This window comes from Diceros bicornis, chromosome 34, assembly GCF_020826845.1.
Source record: "Diceros bicornis minor isolate mBicDic1 chromosome 34, mDicBic1.mat.cur, whole genome shotgun sequence".
NCBI classification, from domain to species: domain Eukaryota; kingdom Metazoa; phylum Chordata; class Mammalia; order Perissodactyla; family Rhinocerotidae; genus Diceros; species Diceros bicornis.
In genome coordinates this window covers 36,314,547-36,335,583 of record NC_080773.1, presented here as the reverse complement: position 1 = coordinate 36,335,583, position 21,037 = coordinate 36,314,547, and the positions used below count along the sequence as shown (strand labels likewise).

Below are 21,037 nucleotides of genomic sequence, written 5' to 3'. Positions count from 1 at the left end.
AATTCCAACATATGTCTTTGTTGCTTCGCTGTCTTATTTGAAAATTCAAAGGGAAATAGCCATAACTCATGTGAAAAAAAATACGCAAATGGGATGAACAGAAATTGTACAATAAATTGGCAAATAAAGACATGAAAAAATGCTCCAAATCAAGAACCTTTGGGCAATGCAATTAAAATGACACTGAGCTAAAACTACACATTTATCAAAAGGCTGACATTGAAGAATGACCACATCAAGTATTGGCAGGGACTTGGAGGAAATGGAACTTGCACACACTGCTGGCGGGAGTGCAAAAGAGGGCACTCATGTTAGATCACCGGCTGGCAGTTTCTTCAAGAGTTGAAAACATTCATCTACCCTGTGACTCAGACATTGCACTCTAGGTTATCGACAAAGATAAAAGAAACACAGATCTTATAAAGAACTGAGGCCAATGTTTGCAACACCTTTATTTTGAATAGTTAAAATTTAGAAATAAGCTACATGACCATAAAAAGATGAACAGTGGCATATCCAAAGATAAGACTATTACTCAGGAAAAAAGGATGATCTACTCATATATCATTGGTAAATGTCTAATTATGAAACATTAAGGAAATCAGTAAAAAAAAAAAAAAAAAAAAAATACACTAAACAGCTTATGCTTCCACTCATACAAATTCAAGAAAATGCAAAGGTATCTTTGTAAAGGAAAGTAAATGAATGGTTAGCTGGATAGGTCAGAAGAGCAAGGAGAGATGATGATGGGATGTGAGGCAAATATACCAAGACAGGTAAGGTCATTCTCAGGACTATAATGATAGTTTCAGAAGTTCATACATGTCAAGTTATAAAATTGTACACTTTACATACACGTAGTTTAGTACATGTAAATTATACCTTAATAACGCTTTAAAAATTGGTTCAAGAGAAAAAAAAAACTATGTCCCACTCTTTTTGGAAAATAGATTTGGCAACCCTTTATCGACTCCACCATTTGTCTCCTCATGCCCCCGGGGGGTCATTCTTCCCTCAGTGACAACAAATACGGGGAGCAATGAAGGAGATGTCCACCTGAGTCAACAGGAATGCTGCCTGGGTCACAAGAGCCACATCCATGGACTATGAATCCCCATTGTTCTTTCCTGCCTGTGCAGTAATGGCCCTGAGGTAAACAATACTGGAGACTACAGAAATCCACACAAGTTTTTATTTTTTTTATTTTATTTTTTATGAGGAAGATCAGCCCTGAGCTAACATCTGCCAATCCTCCTCTTTTTGCTGAGGAAGACTGGCCCTGGGCTAACATCCATGCCTATCTTCCTCCACTTTATACGGGACACCGCCACAGCATCGCTTGACAAGCGATGTGTCGGTGCACGCCCAGGATCCAAACCAGCAAACCCCAGGCCGCCGCAGCGGAGCACGTGCACTTAACCGCTTGTGCCACTGGGCCGGCCCCAAAAGCATTTATTTTTTATGACAATGACATCAGCTACACAAGATAAACATGACTGGCGGTGCTGAGATTTGTGTACAAACTGAGCCTGCACAGTCACTGTCACAGAACCATTTCTGGACGCACTTCTAGAAGAGGCAAATTCCATCTAGCTGGCTGCAGTCTCCTCCACTCCCTGTTAAGCCAGCGTTTCTCTATCAACTATGGTTTCCCCTGGACCCAATGGTCTTACAACCAGTGACCCTCACCCATTGAACTGTGGACATCAGGGCACATGGCTATTTGTAGATCTGGGGAAGATATCCCCTCCACAGTGCTGTTGTCTCCTGTGAAACCTCCTGTGAGGAAGGAAAAAATTCATGGTGCTCTCAGATGCACTTGAAATTCTCACACCAGCCGTCTCCTCAAGGCCATCACTGAGACTCTGGAAACACATAGTATCTAGGTCTCAAATGAGGACCAGAAAGCCCTGCAGTCTTTCCTAGGAGGCTATAGGTGGCAATTCACAAATTTAGTGAAAACTGCCTAATTATTTTCTGTCATCATACTGTCTCTCCTCAGGCACAGAAAGTTTGGGACCCTTAAAAAGTGTTTTCCCTTCATGCTTGTAGAGCCCAAATCTGTTTATAAACTACCCCACACAGTGATAGAACACCCAAAATTAAAAGAGAACTTAAACAGTAATGCCTTCATTATTGTACAAGACAAGGCAATTCTCCAGCTCATGACTAGGAAGCTGGAAAAACTCACCACAAGTATCACGTGAGGCCAAAATGTCCTGGAAAATGTCGTTCTTTGTGAAAAGCTGCCAGCCAAACCCATATAATATCCCGAGTCAATACTGACACAGGTCCATGTCCAACGTAGTCAAGGACGAAAGCTGACCTAAGGGCTCAGCTTATTCCTAATCTGCTCCAATACACGAGAAAACAGAGGTCAGCTTTCCTGAGCATACTGGGGTGGTAACTGATGCACACTGTGGACCTGCCAGGTGGTAGAGGTGAAAGGGCTTTGGCTGCAGAAATCAGCAGTGACATAAATGTGGCAAGAGTCCTAGACAGCCTGGAAAAGGCAACATACCACACATGCTTCCCATAAGTTACGGGGACACTCCCCACTGTGCATGTCCAGATGTATGAGATTCAATTCAGACAAATGGCTTCTCAGTTTCCTCTGGTGTCCTTACACCAAACCAGGGAATTGCACATCCCTTGCACATCTATGTCTTTCTCTAATTTGAACTCTCTGATGTTGAAGGTAGATTTTCCCATAAAAGATTTCCCATGTTCATTGCTCTCACAAGACCTTTCTCTATGTCACCTCTCTGATGACAATGGAGTCTAGGACTAGTGATAAATGATTTCCACATTTGTATTACTCATAAGGCCTTTCTCCTGAGTGAACTTTGTGATGATAACAGAGGCCCGAGATAGAGGTGAAAGATTTCCCACATTCGGTGCACTCATAAGGCCTTTCTCCTGTGTGAACTCTCTGATGGTAACGGAGGCCCGAGCTAGAGGTAAAAGATTTCCCACATTCACTGCACTCATAAGGCCTTTCTCCTGAGTGAACTCGCTGATGGTAACAGAGGCCAGAGCTAGAGGTAAAAGATTTCCCACACTCACTGCACTCATAAGGCCTTTCTCCTGTGTGAACTCGCTGATGATAATGGAGACCCGAGCTAGAAGTAAAAGACTTCCCACATTCACTGCACTCAAAAGGTCTTTCTCCTGAGTGAACTCTGTAATGATAATAGAGGCCCGAGCTAGAGGTGAAAGATTTCCCACATTCGTTGCACTCATAAGGCCGTTCTCCTGTGTGAACTCTGTTATGATAATGGAAGCCTGAGCTAGAGGTAAAAGATTTCCCACATTCATTGCACTCATAAGGCCTTTCTCCTCTGTGACCTCTCTGATGTAAAATGAGGTTCTTTCTTTGGATAAAAGATTTCCCACATTCATTGCACTCATAAGGCCTTTCTCCTGTGTGACCTCTCTGATGTAAAATGAGATTCTTTTTTTGGATAAAGGATTTCCCACATTCACTGCACTCATAAGGTCTTTCTCCAGAATGAACTCTTAGATGTATAGTGAGGTGACTTCTTTGAGTAAAGGACTTCCCACATTCACTGCACTCATAAGGCCTTTCTCCAGAATGAACTCTTAGATGTATAGTGAGGAGATTTCCTTGGGTAAAGGACTTCCCACATTCACTGCACACATAAGGCCTTTCTCCAGTGTGAACTCTGTGGTGTATAATGAACTTCCACCTATTCTTAAAAGATTTCCCACATTCACTACACTTGTAAGGCTTTTCTCTAGTGTGAACTCTCTGATGATAACGCAGTTGGGAGCTAAAGATAAAACATTTCCCACATTCACTGCACTCATAAGGCCTTTCTCCACTATGAATCCTCTGATGATAACGGAGGACAGAGCTCATGGTAAAAGATTTCCCACATTCGCTGCATTTATAAGGTCTTTCTCCTGTGTGAGTACTCTGATGATAACGAAGGCTGGAGCTAGAGGTAAAAGACTTCCTACATTTCTTGCATTTGTAAGGTCTTTCTCCTGTGTGAACTCTCTGGTGTGAAATGAGACAATTTCTTTGAATAAAGGATTTCCCACATTCTGTGCACACATAAGGCCGTTCTCCAGTGTGAGCTCTCTGGTGTTGATTGAATTGGCTTCTATCCTTAAAGGATTTCCTACATTTAGCGCACTCATATGGTCTTTCTCCTGTGTGAGATCTCCAATGATAACTGAGGGCAGAGCTAGAGGTACAAGATTTTGCACAGTCACTATACTTATAAGTTGTTTCTCCAAGGTGACCTCGCTGATGAAACTGGAGGGTGGAGGTACATGTAAAAGATTTCCCATATTCAGTGCTCTCATAAGGCCTTTCTCCTGAGTGAACTCTTAGGTGTAGAATGAGGTGATTTCTTCGAGTAAAGGACTTCCCACATTCACTACACTCAAAAGGCCTTTCCCCACTGTGAACTCTCTGATGATAATGGAGTTGGGAACTAAAGATAAAACATTTCCCACATTCACTGCACTTGTGAGGCCTTTCTCCAGAATGAAGTCTCTGATGATAACAGAGGACAGACCTAGAGAAAAAATATTTTCCACAATCACCACACTCATAAGGCCTATCTCCTTTGTGAGATCTCCGATGATAATTGAGGGCAGAGCTAGAGGTAAAAGATTTCACACAGTCACTACATTTATAAGGCCTCCCTCCAATTTGAACTCTCCTGTGTTGAATGAACACCAACCTACGGCTAAAAGATTTTGCACAATCACTGCACAGATAGCTGTTTTCTCCACTGTGCCCTCTCTGGGGATGAATGAGGACAGATTGGTGGCTTAACGATTTTCCACATTTGCTGCATTTGCACAGCCTTGTCCCAGCATGAATTCTTCGATGCTGATTCAGGGTTGAGCTTTGCCTAAAAGATTTGCCACATTCTTGACACACATGAAGCCTTTCTCCTGTGTGGACTCTCTGGTGCACAACAAATGAGGATTTGTACCTGAATGTTCTCCCACACTCATGGCACACAAAACACTGTCTTCCACTGTGAACACCCTGGAATTGAATAAGCGTGCCTTTAGGGCTGAAGGCTTTATTGTATTCTCCCCAGGTGTAATGACTTCTGCTTGGTAAAGTGGCCTCGCACTGGGCGAGTTCCTTTGGCTTCTCCCTGGTGTGAGTGGCCTGTTGTTGGAGATGTCCAATGCTGGCGAGGAAGTCCTCCTCAACCTCCCCCCAGGGAAAGGGGTTCCCTGACATATGGAATCTGCAGCTCTTTACAAACGAGTCCCTGTCCATGCTGCTTCTGAAGGGTTTCTCTCCCATGTGCTGCTCCTGGTGCTGTTGCAAGTTTGCACTGAAATAAAATCGCTTCACACAGGCGCCACACTTCAACAGTTTCAGGCTGTGTTGTGTTCCCAACTGCTCAGCCAAGTGGAAAATGTCTCACAAGACTGGACCACCCGTCTCACAGGGGTGAGTCTTTGGAGAAGACAAAGCTATAGTAGGAGTCGTGGCTGGTGACACACCTCAAAATGCTTTGTTGAAAGATGGCCTCTACGTCCTCTGCTCCGCAGCTGCAACCTGTACACAAAGAAATCCTGGAGAAGCACATGTTAACTTTACAGGGAGTGGGCAATCCCCTCACAAACGTTTATCTGCTTCATCTAGGAATGCGTCTATGGGATGCTCTTAAAGACAAGAAAGTTGGCAAACAGTTGAAGTGCTGCTTGTATTACCAGGCCCCTAAGGTCAAAGAATGGTGGAGACCTGACCAGGGGAAGGATACAAAAATACGGTGGGACACAAGGAAGTGGTAGGGTGTACAAGACAGAAATAGACAATAACACAACAATAATAGAGGACTTCAATATTCCTCTTCCAACAATGGGTAGATCATCCAGACAGAAAATCACTAAGGAAACTTTGGACTTGAACTCTACTTTGGATCAAATGGACTTAATAGACACATACAGAGCATTCCACCAAAAGGCAGCAAAATATATTCTTCTCAAGCACACAGAGAACCTTCTCTAGCACAGATCATACATACAGGTCATAAAACCAGTCTTAACGAATTTAAGAAGACTGAAATAATATCAAGTATCTTTTCCAACCACAGTAGTATGAAACCGGAGACCAATAAGAGAAGAAAAGCTGTAAAATTCAAAAAATATGTGGAAATTAACACAATCCTGAAAAACCAATAGGTCCAAGAAGAAACCAAAAAATACCTTAAGACAAAGAAAGTAGAAACACAACATACCTAAACTTACGGGAAACGGCAAAAGTACTTCTGAGAAGGAAATTTAGAGCACTAAATGCCTAAATTAGGAAAAAGAAAGATCTCAAATAAACAACCTAACTTTATATCTCAAGGAACTAGAGAAAAAAGAATAAAGGGCAGAGCCGAAATAAATGAAACAGAGACTAGAAACATAGAAAAGATAAATAACACAGATTTCATTTCTGAAAACATAAAATTTACAAAGCTTTAGGTACACTAAGAAGACTCAAAGCATCAGAAATGAAAGCGGAACATTACAACTTATACTACAGAAACACGAAGGATCATTACAGACCACTATCAACAATTAAATGCAAACAGATTGGATAACCTAGAAGAAACGGATAAATTCCTACAAACAGAACTTACCAAGACTGAATCATGAAAATCTGAATAGATGTATAACTAGTAATTAGATTGAAGCACTAACCAAAAATCTGTAAATGATAAAAAGCCCAGCACCAGGGCTTTTTATCACTGGTGAATTCTACCAAACATTTCAAGCAGAAATAACATCAATCCTCCACAAACTCTTCCAGAAACTGAAGAGAATGGACTGATTCCAAACTCATTTTATGAGGCCAGCATTATCGTGCTACCAAAGCCACATAAGATCACTTTAAAAAAAGAAAATTACACCCCAATATTTCTGATGAACATGCGTGCAGACATATTCACTAAACTGTTACCAAACCCAATTTGACAGTACATTAAAAACATGACACACCAAGATCAAGTGGGATTTATCCCTGGGATGCAAGGATGCCTCAATATATGGAAATGAATCAATATGATACACTACCTTAACAGAATGAAGGATAAAAATCATATGATCACCGAAATATATGCCAGAAAACGCATTTCAAAACATTCAGCATACTTTCATGATAAAACTCTCTCAGTAAGTAGACCATATGGAAGAGACAATTAGTGAGCTCGAAGATAGAAGTCTAGCAATGATTCAGGAGGAGGAGGAGACGGAACTAAGATTTAAAAAAAAAAAAAAAAAAACTACAAGAACTATCCGACTCAACTAAGAAAAGTAAAATAAAGATAATAAGTACCCCAGGAGGAGAAAAGAGGGAGAATGGAGCAGAAGGCTTGTTCAAAGAAATAATAGCTGAGAACTTCCCAAACCTGGGGAAGGACCTGGAAATACAAGTCGAAGAAGCTACTAGAACTCCTAAATATATCAATGTAAAAACACCTTCTCCAAGGCATATAGTATAAAGCTAACAGAAGTCAATGACAAAGAAAAAATATTAAGGGCAAGAAGGCAGAAGAAAATAACTTACAAAGAAACTCCTATCAGGCTTTCAGTGGATGTCTCAGCAGAAAACTTACAGGCCAGGAGAGAGTGGAATGATATATTCAAAATTCTGAAAGACAGAAACTTCCAGCCAAGAATACTCTATCCAGTGAAAATATCCTTCAGATATGATGGAGAAATAAAAACTTTCCCAGATAAACAAAAGCAAAAGGAGTCCATTACCACAAGACTCTCCCTATAAGAAATGCTCAAGAAGGCCCTCATACCTGAAAAAAAAGGGAAAGAGTTTAGAAAGCCTTGAGCAAGGCAATAAACAGGCAGACAAAATCAGGAAATTGCAGCTGTCTATGAGAACAGGTTAGCAATAATAACATTAAAGATAAAGGGAAGGAAAACATCAAAAATAATTATAATCTTGTCATTTTAACCACAAACTCACAACACAAGATGGAATACGTTGTGACAACAGTAACACAGAAGGGGAAGAGGAAAGGAATGGAATCAGCTTAAACTAAAGGAATCAGCTTAAACTAAGGAAATAAGAAGGCTATCAGAAAATGGACTATCTCATCTACGAGATCTTTTATACAAACCTCATGGTAAGCACTAAACAAATAATCAGAACAGAGATATACAGACAATAAACAAACAGAAAATTGAGAAAACCATCATACAGAACTACCAAATTGAATAGACAGTCCGAAATACATGGGATGAGAAACAAAGGAAATACAGAACAACCTACGAACAAGTGAGAAAATGACAGCATTAAGCCCTCATATATCAATAATCACTTTAAATGTAAATGGATTAATTCTCCAATCAAAAGACATAGAGTGGCTAGATGGATTAAAAAACAAGACCCAACAATATGCTGCCTCCAGGAAACACATCTCAGCTCTAAAGACAAACACAGGCTCAGAATGAAAGGATGGAAGACAATATTCCAAGCTAATGGCAAACAAAAGACAGTAGGTGTCGCCATACTTAGACAGAAGTAGACTTCAAGATAAAAAAGGCAATGAGAGACAAAGAGGGGCAGTACATAATGATAAAAGGGACACACCATCAAGAAGACATAACACTTATAAAATATATATGCACCCAACACAGGAGCACCAAAATACATAAAGCAACTATTAACACACCTAAAAGGAAATATTAATAACAACACAATAATAGTAGGAGACCTTAACATCCCACTTACATCAGTGGATAAATCTTCCAGACAGAAACTCAACAAGGAAACAGCCAAATTAAATGAAAAACTAGACCAGATGGACTTAATATATATATATAGAACACTCCATCTAAAAACAGCAGAATACACATTCTTCTCAAGTGCACTGGAACATTCTCAAGGACAGACCATATGTTGGGAAACAAGGCAAGCCTCAATAAATTTAAGAAGATTGAAATCATACCAAGCATCTTTTCCAACCACAATGCTATAAAACCAGAAATCAACTACAAGAAAAAAATTGGGAAAGTGACAAATATGAGGAGACTAAACAACACACTACTGAACAACCAATGAATCACTGAAGAAATTAAAGGAGAAATCAAAAAATATCTGGAGACAAATGAACATGAAAATACACCGTACCAACTCATATGGGATGCACGAAAAGTGGTCCTAAGAGGGAAATTCATAGCTATACAGGCCCACCTTAACAAACACGAAAAATCTCAAATAAGCAATCTTAAACTATACCTAATGGAATTAGAAAAAGAAGAACAAAGCCCAAAGTCAGAAGAGGGAGGAAAATGATAAAAGTTAGAGCAGAAATAAATGAAATTGAAACCAAAAAAACACTAGAAAGGATCAAAGAGCTGGTTCTTTGAGAAGATAAAATTGACAAACTCTTAGCCAGACTAACAAAAAAAGAGAAGGCTCAAATAAATAAAATTAGAAATGAAAAAGGAGAAATTACAATGGATACCACAGAAATACGAGGATTATAAGAGAATACTATGAAAAACTATATGCCCACAAATTGGAAAACCAAGAAGAAATGGATAAATTCTTAGACTCATACAACCTCCCAGAACTGAATCAAGAAGAAATAGAGAATCTGAATAGATCAATCACAAGTAAAGAGATTGAAATAGTAAGCAAAAATCTCCCAAAAAATAAGTCAAGGACCAGAAGGCTTCTCTGGAGAATTCTACCAAACATTCAAAGAAGACTGAATACCTATCCTTCTCAAACTATTCCAAAAAGTGGAAGAAGACAGAACAATTCCCAACACATCTTATAAGGCCAACAACAACCTGATTCCAAAGCCAGACAAGAACAACACAAAGAAGGAAAATTACAGGCCAATATTGCTGATGAACATAGATGCAAAAATCCTCAACAAAATATTGGCAAACTGAATACAGGAATACATTGAAAAGATCATACACCATGATCAAGTGGGATTTATTCCAGAGATATAGGGATGGTTCAACATTGCAAATCAATGCGACATAGCACATTAACAAAATAAGGAATAAAACCACATGACCACCTCAACAGATGCAGAGAAAGCATGAGACAAGACCCAACATCCATTTATGATAAAAACTCTCAACAAAACGGGTATAGAAGGAAAGTATCTCAACATAATATAGGCCATATATGACAAACCCACAGCCAACATCATACTCAACGGGGGAAAACTGAAAGCCATCCCCCTGAGAACAGGAACAAGACAAAGGCGCCCACTCTCATCACTCTTATTCAACATAGTAGTGGAGGTTTTCGCAAGAGCAATTAGGCAAGAAAAAGAAATAAAAGAAATCCAAATAGGCAATGAATAAGCGAAACTCTCGCTGTTTGCAGAAGACAATTTTATACATATAAAACCCTAAAGAACCAATTGGATAATTATTAGAAATAATCAACAACTACAGCCAAGTTGCAGGGTACAAAAGCAACTTAGAAAAATCAGTTGCATTTCTACACTCTAATAACGAACTAAGAGAAAAAGAAGTGAAGAATACAATCCCATTTACAATCGCAACAAAAAGAATAAAATACCTAGGAATAAATTTAACCAAGGAGGTGAAAGACCTATACAATGAAAACTACAAAACACTATTGAAAGCAATCAACGATGACATAAAGAAATGGAAAGATACCCCATGCACATGGATTGAAAGAAGAAATACAGTTAAAATGTCCATTCTACCTAAAGCAATCCACAGATTCAACGCAATTCCAATCAGAATCCCAATGACATCCTTCACGGAAATAGAACAAAGAATCCTAAAATTCATATGGGGCAACAAAATACCCCAAATAGCTAAAGCAATTCTGAAAAAAAAGAACAAAGCTGGAGGCAGCAAAACCCGACTTCAAAATTTACTACAAAGCTCTAGTAATCAAAATAATATAGTGATCAGGTACTGGCACAAAAACAGACACACAGATCAATGGAACAGAATTGAAAGCCCAGAAATAAAACCACACATGTATGGACAGCTAATCTTTGACAAAGCAGTTAAGAATATACACTGGAGACAGGAAAGTCTCTTCAATAAATGGTGCTGGGAAAACTGGACAGCCACATGCAAAAGAATGAAAGTAGACCATTATCTTTCGCCATACACAAATATTAACTCAAAATGGATCAAAGACTTGAAGGTGAGACCTGAAACCATAAAACTCATAGAAGAAAATACAGTCAGTACACTCTTTGACATCGATCTTAGAAGGATCTTTTTGAATACCATATCTACCCAGGCAAGGGAAACAAAAGAAAAAATAAACAAGTGGGACTTCATCAGACTAAAGAGCTTCTGCAAGGCAAAGGAAACCAGGAACAAAACGAAAAGACAACCCACCAACTGGGAGAAAATATTTGCAAATCACATATCTGACCGGGTTAATCTCCAAAATATATAAAGAACTCACACAACATAACAACAAAAAAACAACGTGATCAAAAAATGGGCAGAGGGGGCCCAGCCCGGTGGCATAGTGGTTAACTTCATGTGCTCTGCTTCGGCAGCCCAGGGTTCATAGGTCTGGATCCCAGACATGGACCTATGCACTGCTTATCAAGCCATGCGGTGGCAGGTGTCCCATATATAATAAGTAAAGGAAGATGGTCACAGATGTTAGCCCAGGGCCAATCTCTCTCAGCAAAAAGAGGAGGATTGGCAACAGATGTTAGCTCAGGGCTAATCTTCCTCACCAAAAAAAAAAGGGGGGGGGGGCAGAGGATTTGAACAGACATTTTTCCAAAGAAGATATACAGATGGCCAATAGGCACATGAAAAGATGTTCAACATCACTAATCATCAGGGAAATGCAAATCAAACCTACACTGATATAACCTTACACCCGTTAGAATGGCTATAATCACCAAGACAAAAAATAACAAATGTTGGAGAAGATGTGGAAAAAAGGGAACCCTCATACACTGCTGGTGGGAATGCAAACTGGTGCAGCCACTATTGCAAACATAGAGGAAAATTAAAGATATGGAAATTTCTCAAAAAATTAAAATAGAAATACCATATGATCCAGCTATCCCACTATTGGGTATTTATCTAAAGAGCTTGAAATCAACAATTCGAAGAGGCTTATGCACACCTATGTTCACTGCAGCATTATTCACAATAGCGAAGATGTGGAAGCACCCCAAGTGCCTATCGACTGATGAATGGATAAAGAAGATGTGGTATATATATACAACGGAATACTACTCAGCCATAAAAAAAAAAACAAAATTGTGCCATTTGCAACAAGATGGATGGACCTTGAGGGTATTATGTTAAGCGAAATAAGCCAGACAAAGATAAATATCGCATGATTTCACTCATATGTGGACGATAAACTGACACACAGACAAAGAGAACCGATTAGTGGTTACCAGAGGGGAAGGGAGTTGGGGGGGACTAAGGGGTAAAGGGGCACATTTATATGGTGACTGACAAATGATAATGTACAGCTGAAATTTCACAATGTTATAAACTATTATGACCTCAATAATAAAAAAAAAAAGGATCGGGACCGGCCCGGTGGTGCAGCGGTTAAGTGTACATGCTCCGCTTCGGCAGCCTGGGTTCACAGGTTCGGATCCCAGGCACGCACCGACGCACCACTTGTCAAACCATGCTGTGGTGGCATCCCACATAAAAGTAGAGGAAGATGGGCATGGATGTTAGCCCAGGGCCAATCTTCCTCAGCAAAAAAAGAAGAGAATTGGCATTGGATGTTAGCTCAGGGCTGATCTTCCTCACAAAAAATAAATAAATAAATAAATAAAAGGATCACACAGCACAATCAAGTGGGATTTATTCCAGGGATGCCGGGATGGTTAACATCTGCAAATCAATCAATGTGATACACCACATTAACAAAATGAAGATAAAATCACATGATCATCTCAATAGATGCAGAGAAAGCATTTGACAAGATCCAACATCTATTATTATAAAAACTCTCAATAAAATGGGTAAAAAGGAAAGCATCTCAACATTATAAAGGTCATACATGACAAACCCACAGCCAACATCACACTCAATGGTGAAAAACAGAAAGCTATCCCTCTTAGAACAGGAACAAGACAAGGATGCCCACTCTTGCCATTCTTATTCAACACATTATTGGAAGTCCTACCCAGAACAATTAGGCAAGAAAGAGAAATAAAAGGTATCCAAATTGGAAAGAAAGAAGTAAACTGTCACTATTTGTGGATAACATGATTCTACACATGGAAAACACTAAAGAATCCACCAAAAAGCTGTTAGAAATACATAATGAATACAGTAAAGTTGCAGGGTAGAAAAGCAACATACAAAAATCAGGTGCATTCTACAAACTAATAATGAACTAGAAGAAAGAGAAATCAAAAATACAATCCCAGGGCTGGCCAGGTGTTGTAGCAGTTAAGTTCGTGTGGCCCGCTTTGGTGGCCCAGGGTTTGCTGGTTTGGATCCTGGGTGCGGACCTGCTCACTGCTCCTCAAGCCACACTGAGGCGGCATCCCACATAGAAGAACTAAAAGGACCTCCCGGCTAGGATATACAACTATGTACTGGGGCTTTGGGGAGAAAAAAGAAAAAAACAAAAAAGAAGAAGATTGGCAACAGATGTTAGCTAAGGGCCAATCTTCCTCAAAAAAAATAATACCACCCCATTTACAACTGCAACAAAAAGAGTAAAATACCTAGGAATAAATTTAACCAAGGAGGCAAAAGACCTATACACTGAAAACTATAAGACATTATTGAAAGAAATTCAAGAAGACATAAAGAAATGGAAAGATAATCCATGCTCATGGACTGGAAGAACAAACATAGTTAAAATGTCCATATTGCCTAAAGCAACCTACAGATTCCGACCAACGTTCTTCACAGATATAGAACAAAGAATTCTAAAATTCACATGGAACAACAAAAGACCCCACCCAAATAGCCAAAGCAATCCTGAGAAAACAAGAACAAAGACAAAGGTGTCACACCCCATGAATTAAAAACATTCTACAAGGCTATAATAAACAAAACAGCATGGTACTGGCAGAGAAACAGACACACAGATCAATGGAACAGAATTGAGAGCCCAGAAATAAAACTACACATCTATGGACAGCTAGTCTTCAACAAAGGAGCCAAGAACATACAATCGAGGCATCACATTCCTGATTTCAATCTACCTTACAGGCTATAGTAATCAAAACAGTATGGTACTAGCATAAAAACAGACAGACCAATGGAACAAAACAGAGAGAGCCCAGAAGTAAACCCACACATGTACAGTCAACTAATCTTTGACAAGGGCACCAGGAACACACAAGGGGGTAAGGATAGTCTCTCCAACAAATAGTGCTTGGAAAACTGGACAGCTACAGGCAAAAAAATGAAACAGGATACTCATAACATGCATGAAAATGAACTCAGAATGGATTAAAGACTTAAATTTAAATGTATGAAGTGAAACCTTAAAACTCATAGAAGAAAATATAGAGAAACGTCTTCTTGACATTGTTATTGGTAATGATTTTTTGAATATGACATCAAAATCATAGGCAACAAAAGCTAAAAATCAACCAGTGGGACTATATCAAATTAATGCAGAGAAAAGGGAACCCTTAAACACTGTTGCTGAGAACGGAAATTAGTGTCATTATGGAAAATATTATGGAAGTTCTTCAAAAAATTAAAAAGAAAACTTCCATGTGATCCACCATTCCCACTTCTGGGTATATATCCCAAGGAAACAAAATCAGTATCTCTAAGAAATATCTGCACGTGCATATTCATTGCAGCATTATTCACAATAGCCCAGATAGGGAAACTAAATGTTCATCAGTGCATGAACTGATAAACAAAATGTGAGACACACACACACTGGACTATTCAGTCATGAACGTGAAGGACATTACGCTAAGCGAAATAAGCCATTCAGACAGAGACAAATACTGTATGGTATTACTTCTATGTAGAATCTAAAATAAAAAGTCACACTCACAGAATCAGAAAGTAGAATGCCAGAAGCTGAGGGTTGGGGAAATAGGGAAAGGTTGGTCAAAGGGCACACACTTCCATTAATAAGATGAATTAGTTTTGAGGATCTAATGTACAGCATGGTGACAATAGTTAATCATGCTCTACTGTACACTAGAAATTTGCTAAGAGAGTAGATCTTAAGTGTTCTCACCAAAAAACAAAAAAGAAACACAAAGATAATTAGCTCAGGTGATGGGTGCATTAACTAACATCGTTGTGGTAATTCTTTCATAATGTATATGTTATTCAATCATCGTGCTATACAACTTAAATACATATAAATTTATTCCTCAATTATACTTTAATAAAGCAGGGTGAGTAGGAATTGGGGAAGAGGTCTAAACACTATAAAAAGTACTTTATAGGATAGTCTTGAAAAGTAGCCCATGGCCCAGGAAAGTAGTGACCATGACAATGCCTGCAATTCCTGGCATAGGCAGGTGCTAGGAAATTTCAGCTAAAGGAAGGGAGTAAACCCTGTCATACACACACCAGTGCCATGGAGCTGGACACGTTCACCTGGCCAGGGAGAAGGCAAGCAAGGTGCCATCCATTAGTCTCACTGCAAGACTACTGACCTGGAATCCTTCCCTATGAGGGTTCAGCACAGAGGGTACTGGGGCTGCAGGGGAGAGAAGAGGGCACTGCAACACCCCAGCCTCAGCAACACAGCTACTACCCAGAGAGCTGGGGAAGCAAGCAGTGCCCACATTTCCGAGTGAGAAGGACAGAGCACCCCCTGGGGAAAGGGGGGTGAGGCAGGATACAGAGCCTAGTCCAGGTCACGGGGAGGGTGAGGGCCTTACCCAGCGAGGATATGAGTGCCAAGTTCTCCAGCATCACATCGAGGTACAAGTGCCTCTGAGCTTCATCAAGGAGCCTCCATTTGTCTCAGAAGTACATGGCAACGTCTCCAAGGGTCATACTGTCCTGTCAAGATAGGGAGAGATGAAACCATGAACTTTATCAGAACCCACACTCCATCATCTCACACATCTAGTCCATACTCCTCCTCCAGAGCTCCTCACCTCAGAGCACATACCAGGCCCTGCTGCCAGTGATACCCACTCTCTCCTCAGAGTCCCATTCATCACTGTGTTCAGCCTTCAGCAATAACAGGCAGGGGGCACAGAGAGGCCATCCAAGCTCTGGGCCTGGCAGGCAGGGCCCCATCCCTCCTGCCAAGCAATTCCCCTGCATCTCCCAGATTGTACCCACAAGACACAGCTAAATGTGGGCTCATGCTTCACCCCTGAGTCCCCACTATCAGGGCCTTAGGGTCCTCAGCTCACTCTATGTAAACACAAATCATTCTGGAGACACCCCCTCTCTCACATCTTCAGAGCTCAAAGCCCTGTCACCTCCCTGCCCTACAATACAGGCATCTCCCTGCACTCACCCATGGACATGGCACATGGCATCCAGAGGGTGCCTGACAAACTCAAACACAATCCAGTACCTTCCCAGTCCTCTGATGGGTCCCACAGCCAGGGAAAGCCTCGAATGCTGCTTTGAAGGCCTCCCCACCTGCCTCTGATCCTTGCTTCAAGATCAGCCACCCAGAACCACATGTGAATTTCAAATCCCCATATGACCCTCTTCCACTTCAGTGACGCACTCTCTGTCCCCTCAGCAGCCACAATCCTCCCCTCTCCATTCAATCTTTCTTAAAACCCCAGCCCTTACAGTCTCCCTGCCAGGCACAGTGACTCTCACAAATGACTACATTCACCCCACATCTTACCCACCAGCAAGACTGAAACACCCCAGACCCCATCAAGGCTCACCACACAATTCTGATGAATGTGAACAGTAGTGAATTAGCAGGAGCCCCAGTCTCACTGTCAACTTGTCTCAATTACTCCTCTGCCTCTGAAGTCATCTCACACCCCCCCATCCCATGGAAGCCTTGGTCACCTGCCAGGTCATCCTCTCTCCCACACCATTCCATGACCACTTCCCTCCCTCACCTGTGTTTCTCATACTCAGGAACCTCAACCAGGAGCTAAGCATGAGAACCGTTTCTCAGCATGCACCCTAGTCTTTCTGACTCGCTAACAGGATTATCACTATATCCTGTATTCCACTTCCTAAATATGATCCACAGCTCCACCCTGGTCCTCACAATAGCCACCACTTTAGAAAGCCTCTGACCTGATCCCCTGCTCAGATTTCCAGACCTGTGTCTCCAGCTGCCCACTTGATGCTTCTACTCACTGTTCTCCAAAACATCTCAGACTATTAACGGGGACAGAACAAAACTTCTGATGTTCCCAAGGAAAATAAACCTACTGACAACTTACACATCCCACTTGATAGAGCTTCCATCCCTTCAGCGGCTTCAACCCAAAACCGTGGAGTCTCCCTAACGTCTCCCTCAACTTTGTAGCTGTTAGCACCATTGAGTCAATTCAGACTCCTGGCAACCCTGTGTACAGCAGAGCGGAACCCTGCCCAGTCTTTTTTGCACCATCCACTCATCCTCCAGTGCTGTATCAGACAATGCTCCGTTGCTATTCATAGGGTTTTCCAGGCCAAGTTTTTCAGAAATGGGTGGCCAGGTCCTTCCTCCTAGTCTGCCTTATCTGGAAGCTCTGCTGAAACCTGTCCACCACGGTGACCCTGCTGGTATTTGAAGTACTGGCGGCACAGCTTTCAGCATCACACCAACAAGCAGCTGCCACAGTATGATATCCAACAGAAACGTGGTGTGGTTCCCTGACCGGGAAACAAACCCAGGCTGCAGCAGTGAGAGCGCCGAATCTTAACCACTGGACCACAGGGCTGGCCCTCCCTCAACTACTACACCCCAAAATCGACTTGGCCCTTCTTCAAAAATAGACCTAGAATCCAAACTTTTCTCCCACCTCCATCACCACCACTCTGCTCCATCAACACTCCTCCTGCGCTCCCTGCCTCCTCCCTTAACCCAATCGACTGTGCTCGTCTCTGTAGCCAGATGGAGCTTATTAAGACCTGGGTAAGATCACCTACTTCCTCTTATCCAAACCTCTCTACCTCCATAATAGACAACCAACTTCTCAGGCAGCCACATTAAGTCCTCATTACTGACCGCCCCACCCCCACCTCTGTTCTTCACAGAAAGAATGGAGTTCTGCTGTACTCAGCTCAGTCACACCTCCAAGTATTTGCACATGCTGGTATCTGTTCCTGGGATAACCTTCCACACCTATTTATAGTGGATGCCAGAAATGGGAACACCTCCATGTTACCCTTGGCCTCACTCAGAACCCTGGGCTTAATAGTATCCCCAAGATGCCTACACCCAAAAGCCAGAAGTACAGCAAAGAAAAAGGCTCAAGTCACCAAAATCCCTGACACAGGTGATGTGAGGACCACTGAAGAACTGGAACGCTCTCTCCTTCCCTGTGTAGGTTCCGTAAATGCTTTTTCTAGTACCAGAACCTGCGAGAAGAGGGGGGCAACCATGGCTGGGTTCCACGTGCGCAGGCCTCCCCTGTATCCCCGCCCAGTGCTGGAATCTCAGTCCTCAGACCTGCCTCTTACCAGCTGTAACCTTGGACGAGGACTCAACTCCCTGTGCCTCACTATCTTCATCACCTCCATTCCAGTCTGTTCTCTGAGCAGCTTTTGAAAAACATTTTTTTTTCTTTTTTATTTGCTGAGGAAGTTTTGCCCTGGGCTAACATCTGTTGCCAATCTTCCTCTTTTTTGCTAAGAAAGTTTCGCTCTGAGCTAACATCTGTTGCCAATCTTCCTCTTTTTTGCTGAGCAAGTTTCGCCCTGAGCTAACGTCTGTTGCCAATCTTCCTCTTTGTTGCAGAGGAAGATTCGCCCTGAGCTAACATCTGTTGCCAATCTTCCTCTTTTTGTCTGTGAGCCGCAGCCAGCATGGCCGCTGAGGAGTGGTGTAGGTCCCCGCCCAGAACTGAACCCAGGCCGCCGAAGTGGAGCGCGCCGAACTTCACCACCAGGCCACCAGGCCGGCCCTGGAAAACTCTTTAGACCTTTAACTCACACTGTGTTCCTCTTCGGTTCACAACCCTCCACGGCTCCCAAGGCCCTCGGAGAAGAAACAGCCCCTCAGCCTCCAGTCCAGGCGAGATTCCTCCTCACAGTCTGTTCACTCCACACAGAACACGGACCCCAGGCCCCCGACTCCCCCCAGGTCAGTCGCCCTTCACGCCTTTGCCCACGCCGGGCCCTCCCCTGGGACCCTCTCCCACACCCGTCACCCCGGCTCTCAGAAACAGGCCCCCTCCCCGTCCCGGACACCGGGGCCTGGGCTGCAGGCCCGTGAGCGGCGCCCGCACTCGGGGCTCTAGGGCTGGGCTGGGCTGGGCTGAGGGCGGGGAGCACGAGCACTGACCTGAGCCGGCTTCCTCCGCGCGGCCGCCGCCATCCGACTCCGGGGCGGAGCGGGGCCGGGAGCGGCGGTCCTGTCCCGGCCCTGGGGCGCGGGTCCCCCCGGCGGCGTCGCCGAGCCTCAGACCCGCTCAATGCAGCGGGAAAAGACCCTCCTCTTGCGCCTCCTCGTCTCACCCCGGCCCCTCGGAACTTTCGACAAAGTGAAGAAACCCGCGAACAGCCAAAATGACCCCCTCGAGGAGGACGCACAAAGTCCCGCCCCCACCCCTGTGGCTAAAGGGAAACGCCTTTTTTCTGAGCTCTCATTGGCTGAGTGACGCCATCTTTCGTCGCAGAGCATTCTGGACAATGTAGTGCCCACAGGCGGAGGCCGAGCTAGGGGGTTGCCCACAGGCCTCCGGGAGCAAAACTAAAGATCTACCGCTAGGGACCTTGGGAAATGATGCTTGTCTCTCCAAGGGCAGAGGAGGCGTCATCCCTTCTTAAAGGGGCCATGTGAGATTTCTGGAGACTGCTTTCTGCAACTGATCACCCAGGCATTCAGGCCGTGAATTAGGATGGCAAATCTTTCCCAAAAGGCGATGAGAAGCAAAGCAAATTTGCCCAAAACTTACGTGCCATTTTTTGCTCTAATACTGTTGTAACTGCAGGCCCTCCAGGACCAGTTCAACTGACCCCATCTTATCAGCGGAGTAATTAAAAATTGTCTTTTGGAAAATATGCAAAGTCCCACAGCCAGAGCATACCCAGAAGAAGAAATCTTGACCTGAAATAGCCACAGAACACAAGATTCTCCTCCCCACAGGACTGAAGGACCTGGAAATGACCCGAACTTAAAAGTTGCATTCTTATCAGAAGCAAGGGGGCCATCATTCAGGAAGATCTGGTTTTAAAATACCTTCCCCACCCTACCATAATTGTTTAGAACCTCATCAGAAATGTTTAGAACCTTACCATAAATGCTTGAAGCCTACCAGTCAAAACCTGTCTCACCAGCATATCTGAGTGCCATCCTGTTCTACCTAACCTCTTAAGTTTCACCCCAAACCCTGAATCAGGAAGACAGATCTGAGGGCACATGCCCCCTGCCTCCCTGCACATCGATCTTGCAGAATAAAGCTGATTCCTTTCCCCAAAGGCTGATGCTGTAATTAATTGGCTTCTTTATGCCCATTGGGAAAGAGAACCCCAATTTTGTGCAGTAACACTATTCCCTCAGAGGCACACAACATTTGGGACTACGTAAAAGTTGTAATGCTTGCAGAGCCCAAATCTGTTTATAAACCACCCCATACAGTGAATAGAATCCCCAAGAAAAAGAGAACTTAAACAGTAAGGCCTTTCTTATCCTACAATCCAAATCAGTGTGCGGCAGGTAGTTCTTGGGTTGGTGACGTGGGAACTGGAAAAACTCTTCACAAGTATCACATGAGACCAACATGTCCCTGAAAAAGTAGTCCTTCTTGGCAAGGTGCCAGTAGAATTCACTGGTATCCTCTAGGACAAACCTGGGGGAGGTCCATGGCACAACTAGTCAGAGAGAAGGGAATGTAGACCCCCTAAGGGCTCAGGCTACTCCTTTTTTTTTTATGTAGGTGTATAATAAACATTTATTGTTATTGACCCACAGGCATTGAAAATATTAAAAGAG

General features: G+C 42.6%; 2 protein-coding genes across 3 annotated transcripts in view; both read right to left on the bottom strand.

Annotated features, from left to right (window-relative positions):
- LOC131397520 (zinc finger protein 586-like) overlaps positions 1-19,420 on the bottom strand; it is a 57,472-nt gene extending 38,052 nt beyond the window's left edge. Inside the window, exon 1 of the mRNA XM_058530547.1 lies at positions 19,388-19,420. Within this exon, the coding sequence (XP_058386530.1) occupies positions 19,388-19,420 (33 nt within the window). The remainder of the gene's footprint in view (positions 1-19,387) is intronic.
- LOC131397519 (zinc finger protein 345-like) lies at positions 429-19,452 on the bottom strand. Of its 2 annotated transcripts, none has more exons than XM_058530544.1 (3): positions 19,388-19,452; positions 15,843-15,966; positions 429-5,577 (listed from the first exon to the last, which is right to left on the bottom strand). In XM_058530544.1, the coding sequence occupies exon 3, from the start codon at positions 5,300-5,302 to the stop codon at positions 2,816-2,818; it is 2,487 nt and encodes an 828-aa protein (XP_058386527.1). In that variant the 5' UTR covers positions 5,303-5,577; positions 15,843-15,966; positions 19,388-19,452; the 3' UTR covers positions 429-2,815. The 2 variants fall into 2 exon arrangements, with proteins under 2 accessions (XP_058386527.1, XP_058386526.1); XM_058530543.1 differs by having other exon boundaries at positions 429-5,560.
- Between the last annotated feature and the right edge of the window lie 1,585 nt (positions 19,453-21,037).

What these genes read in the sequence shown, in the direction of transcription:
- LOC131397519 (XM_058530544.1), bottom strand. Translation starts at nt 5,302, where the DNA reads ATGGGAGAGAAACCCTTCAGAAGCAGCATGGACAGGGACTCGTTTGTA.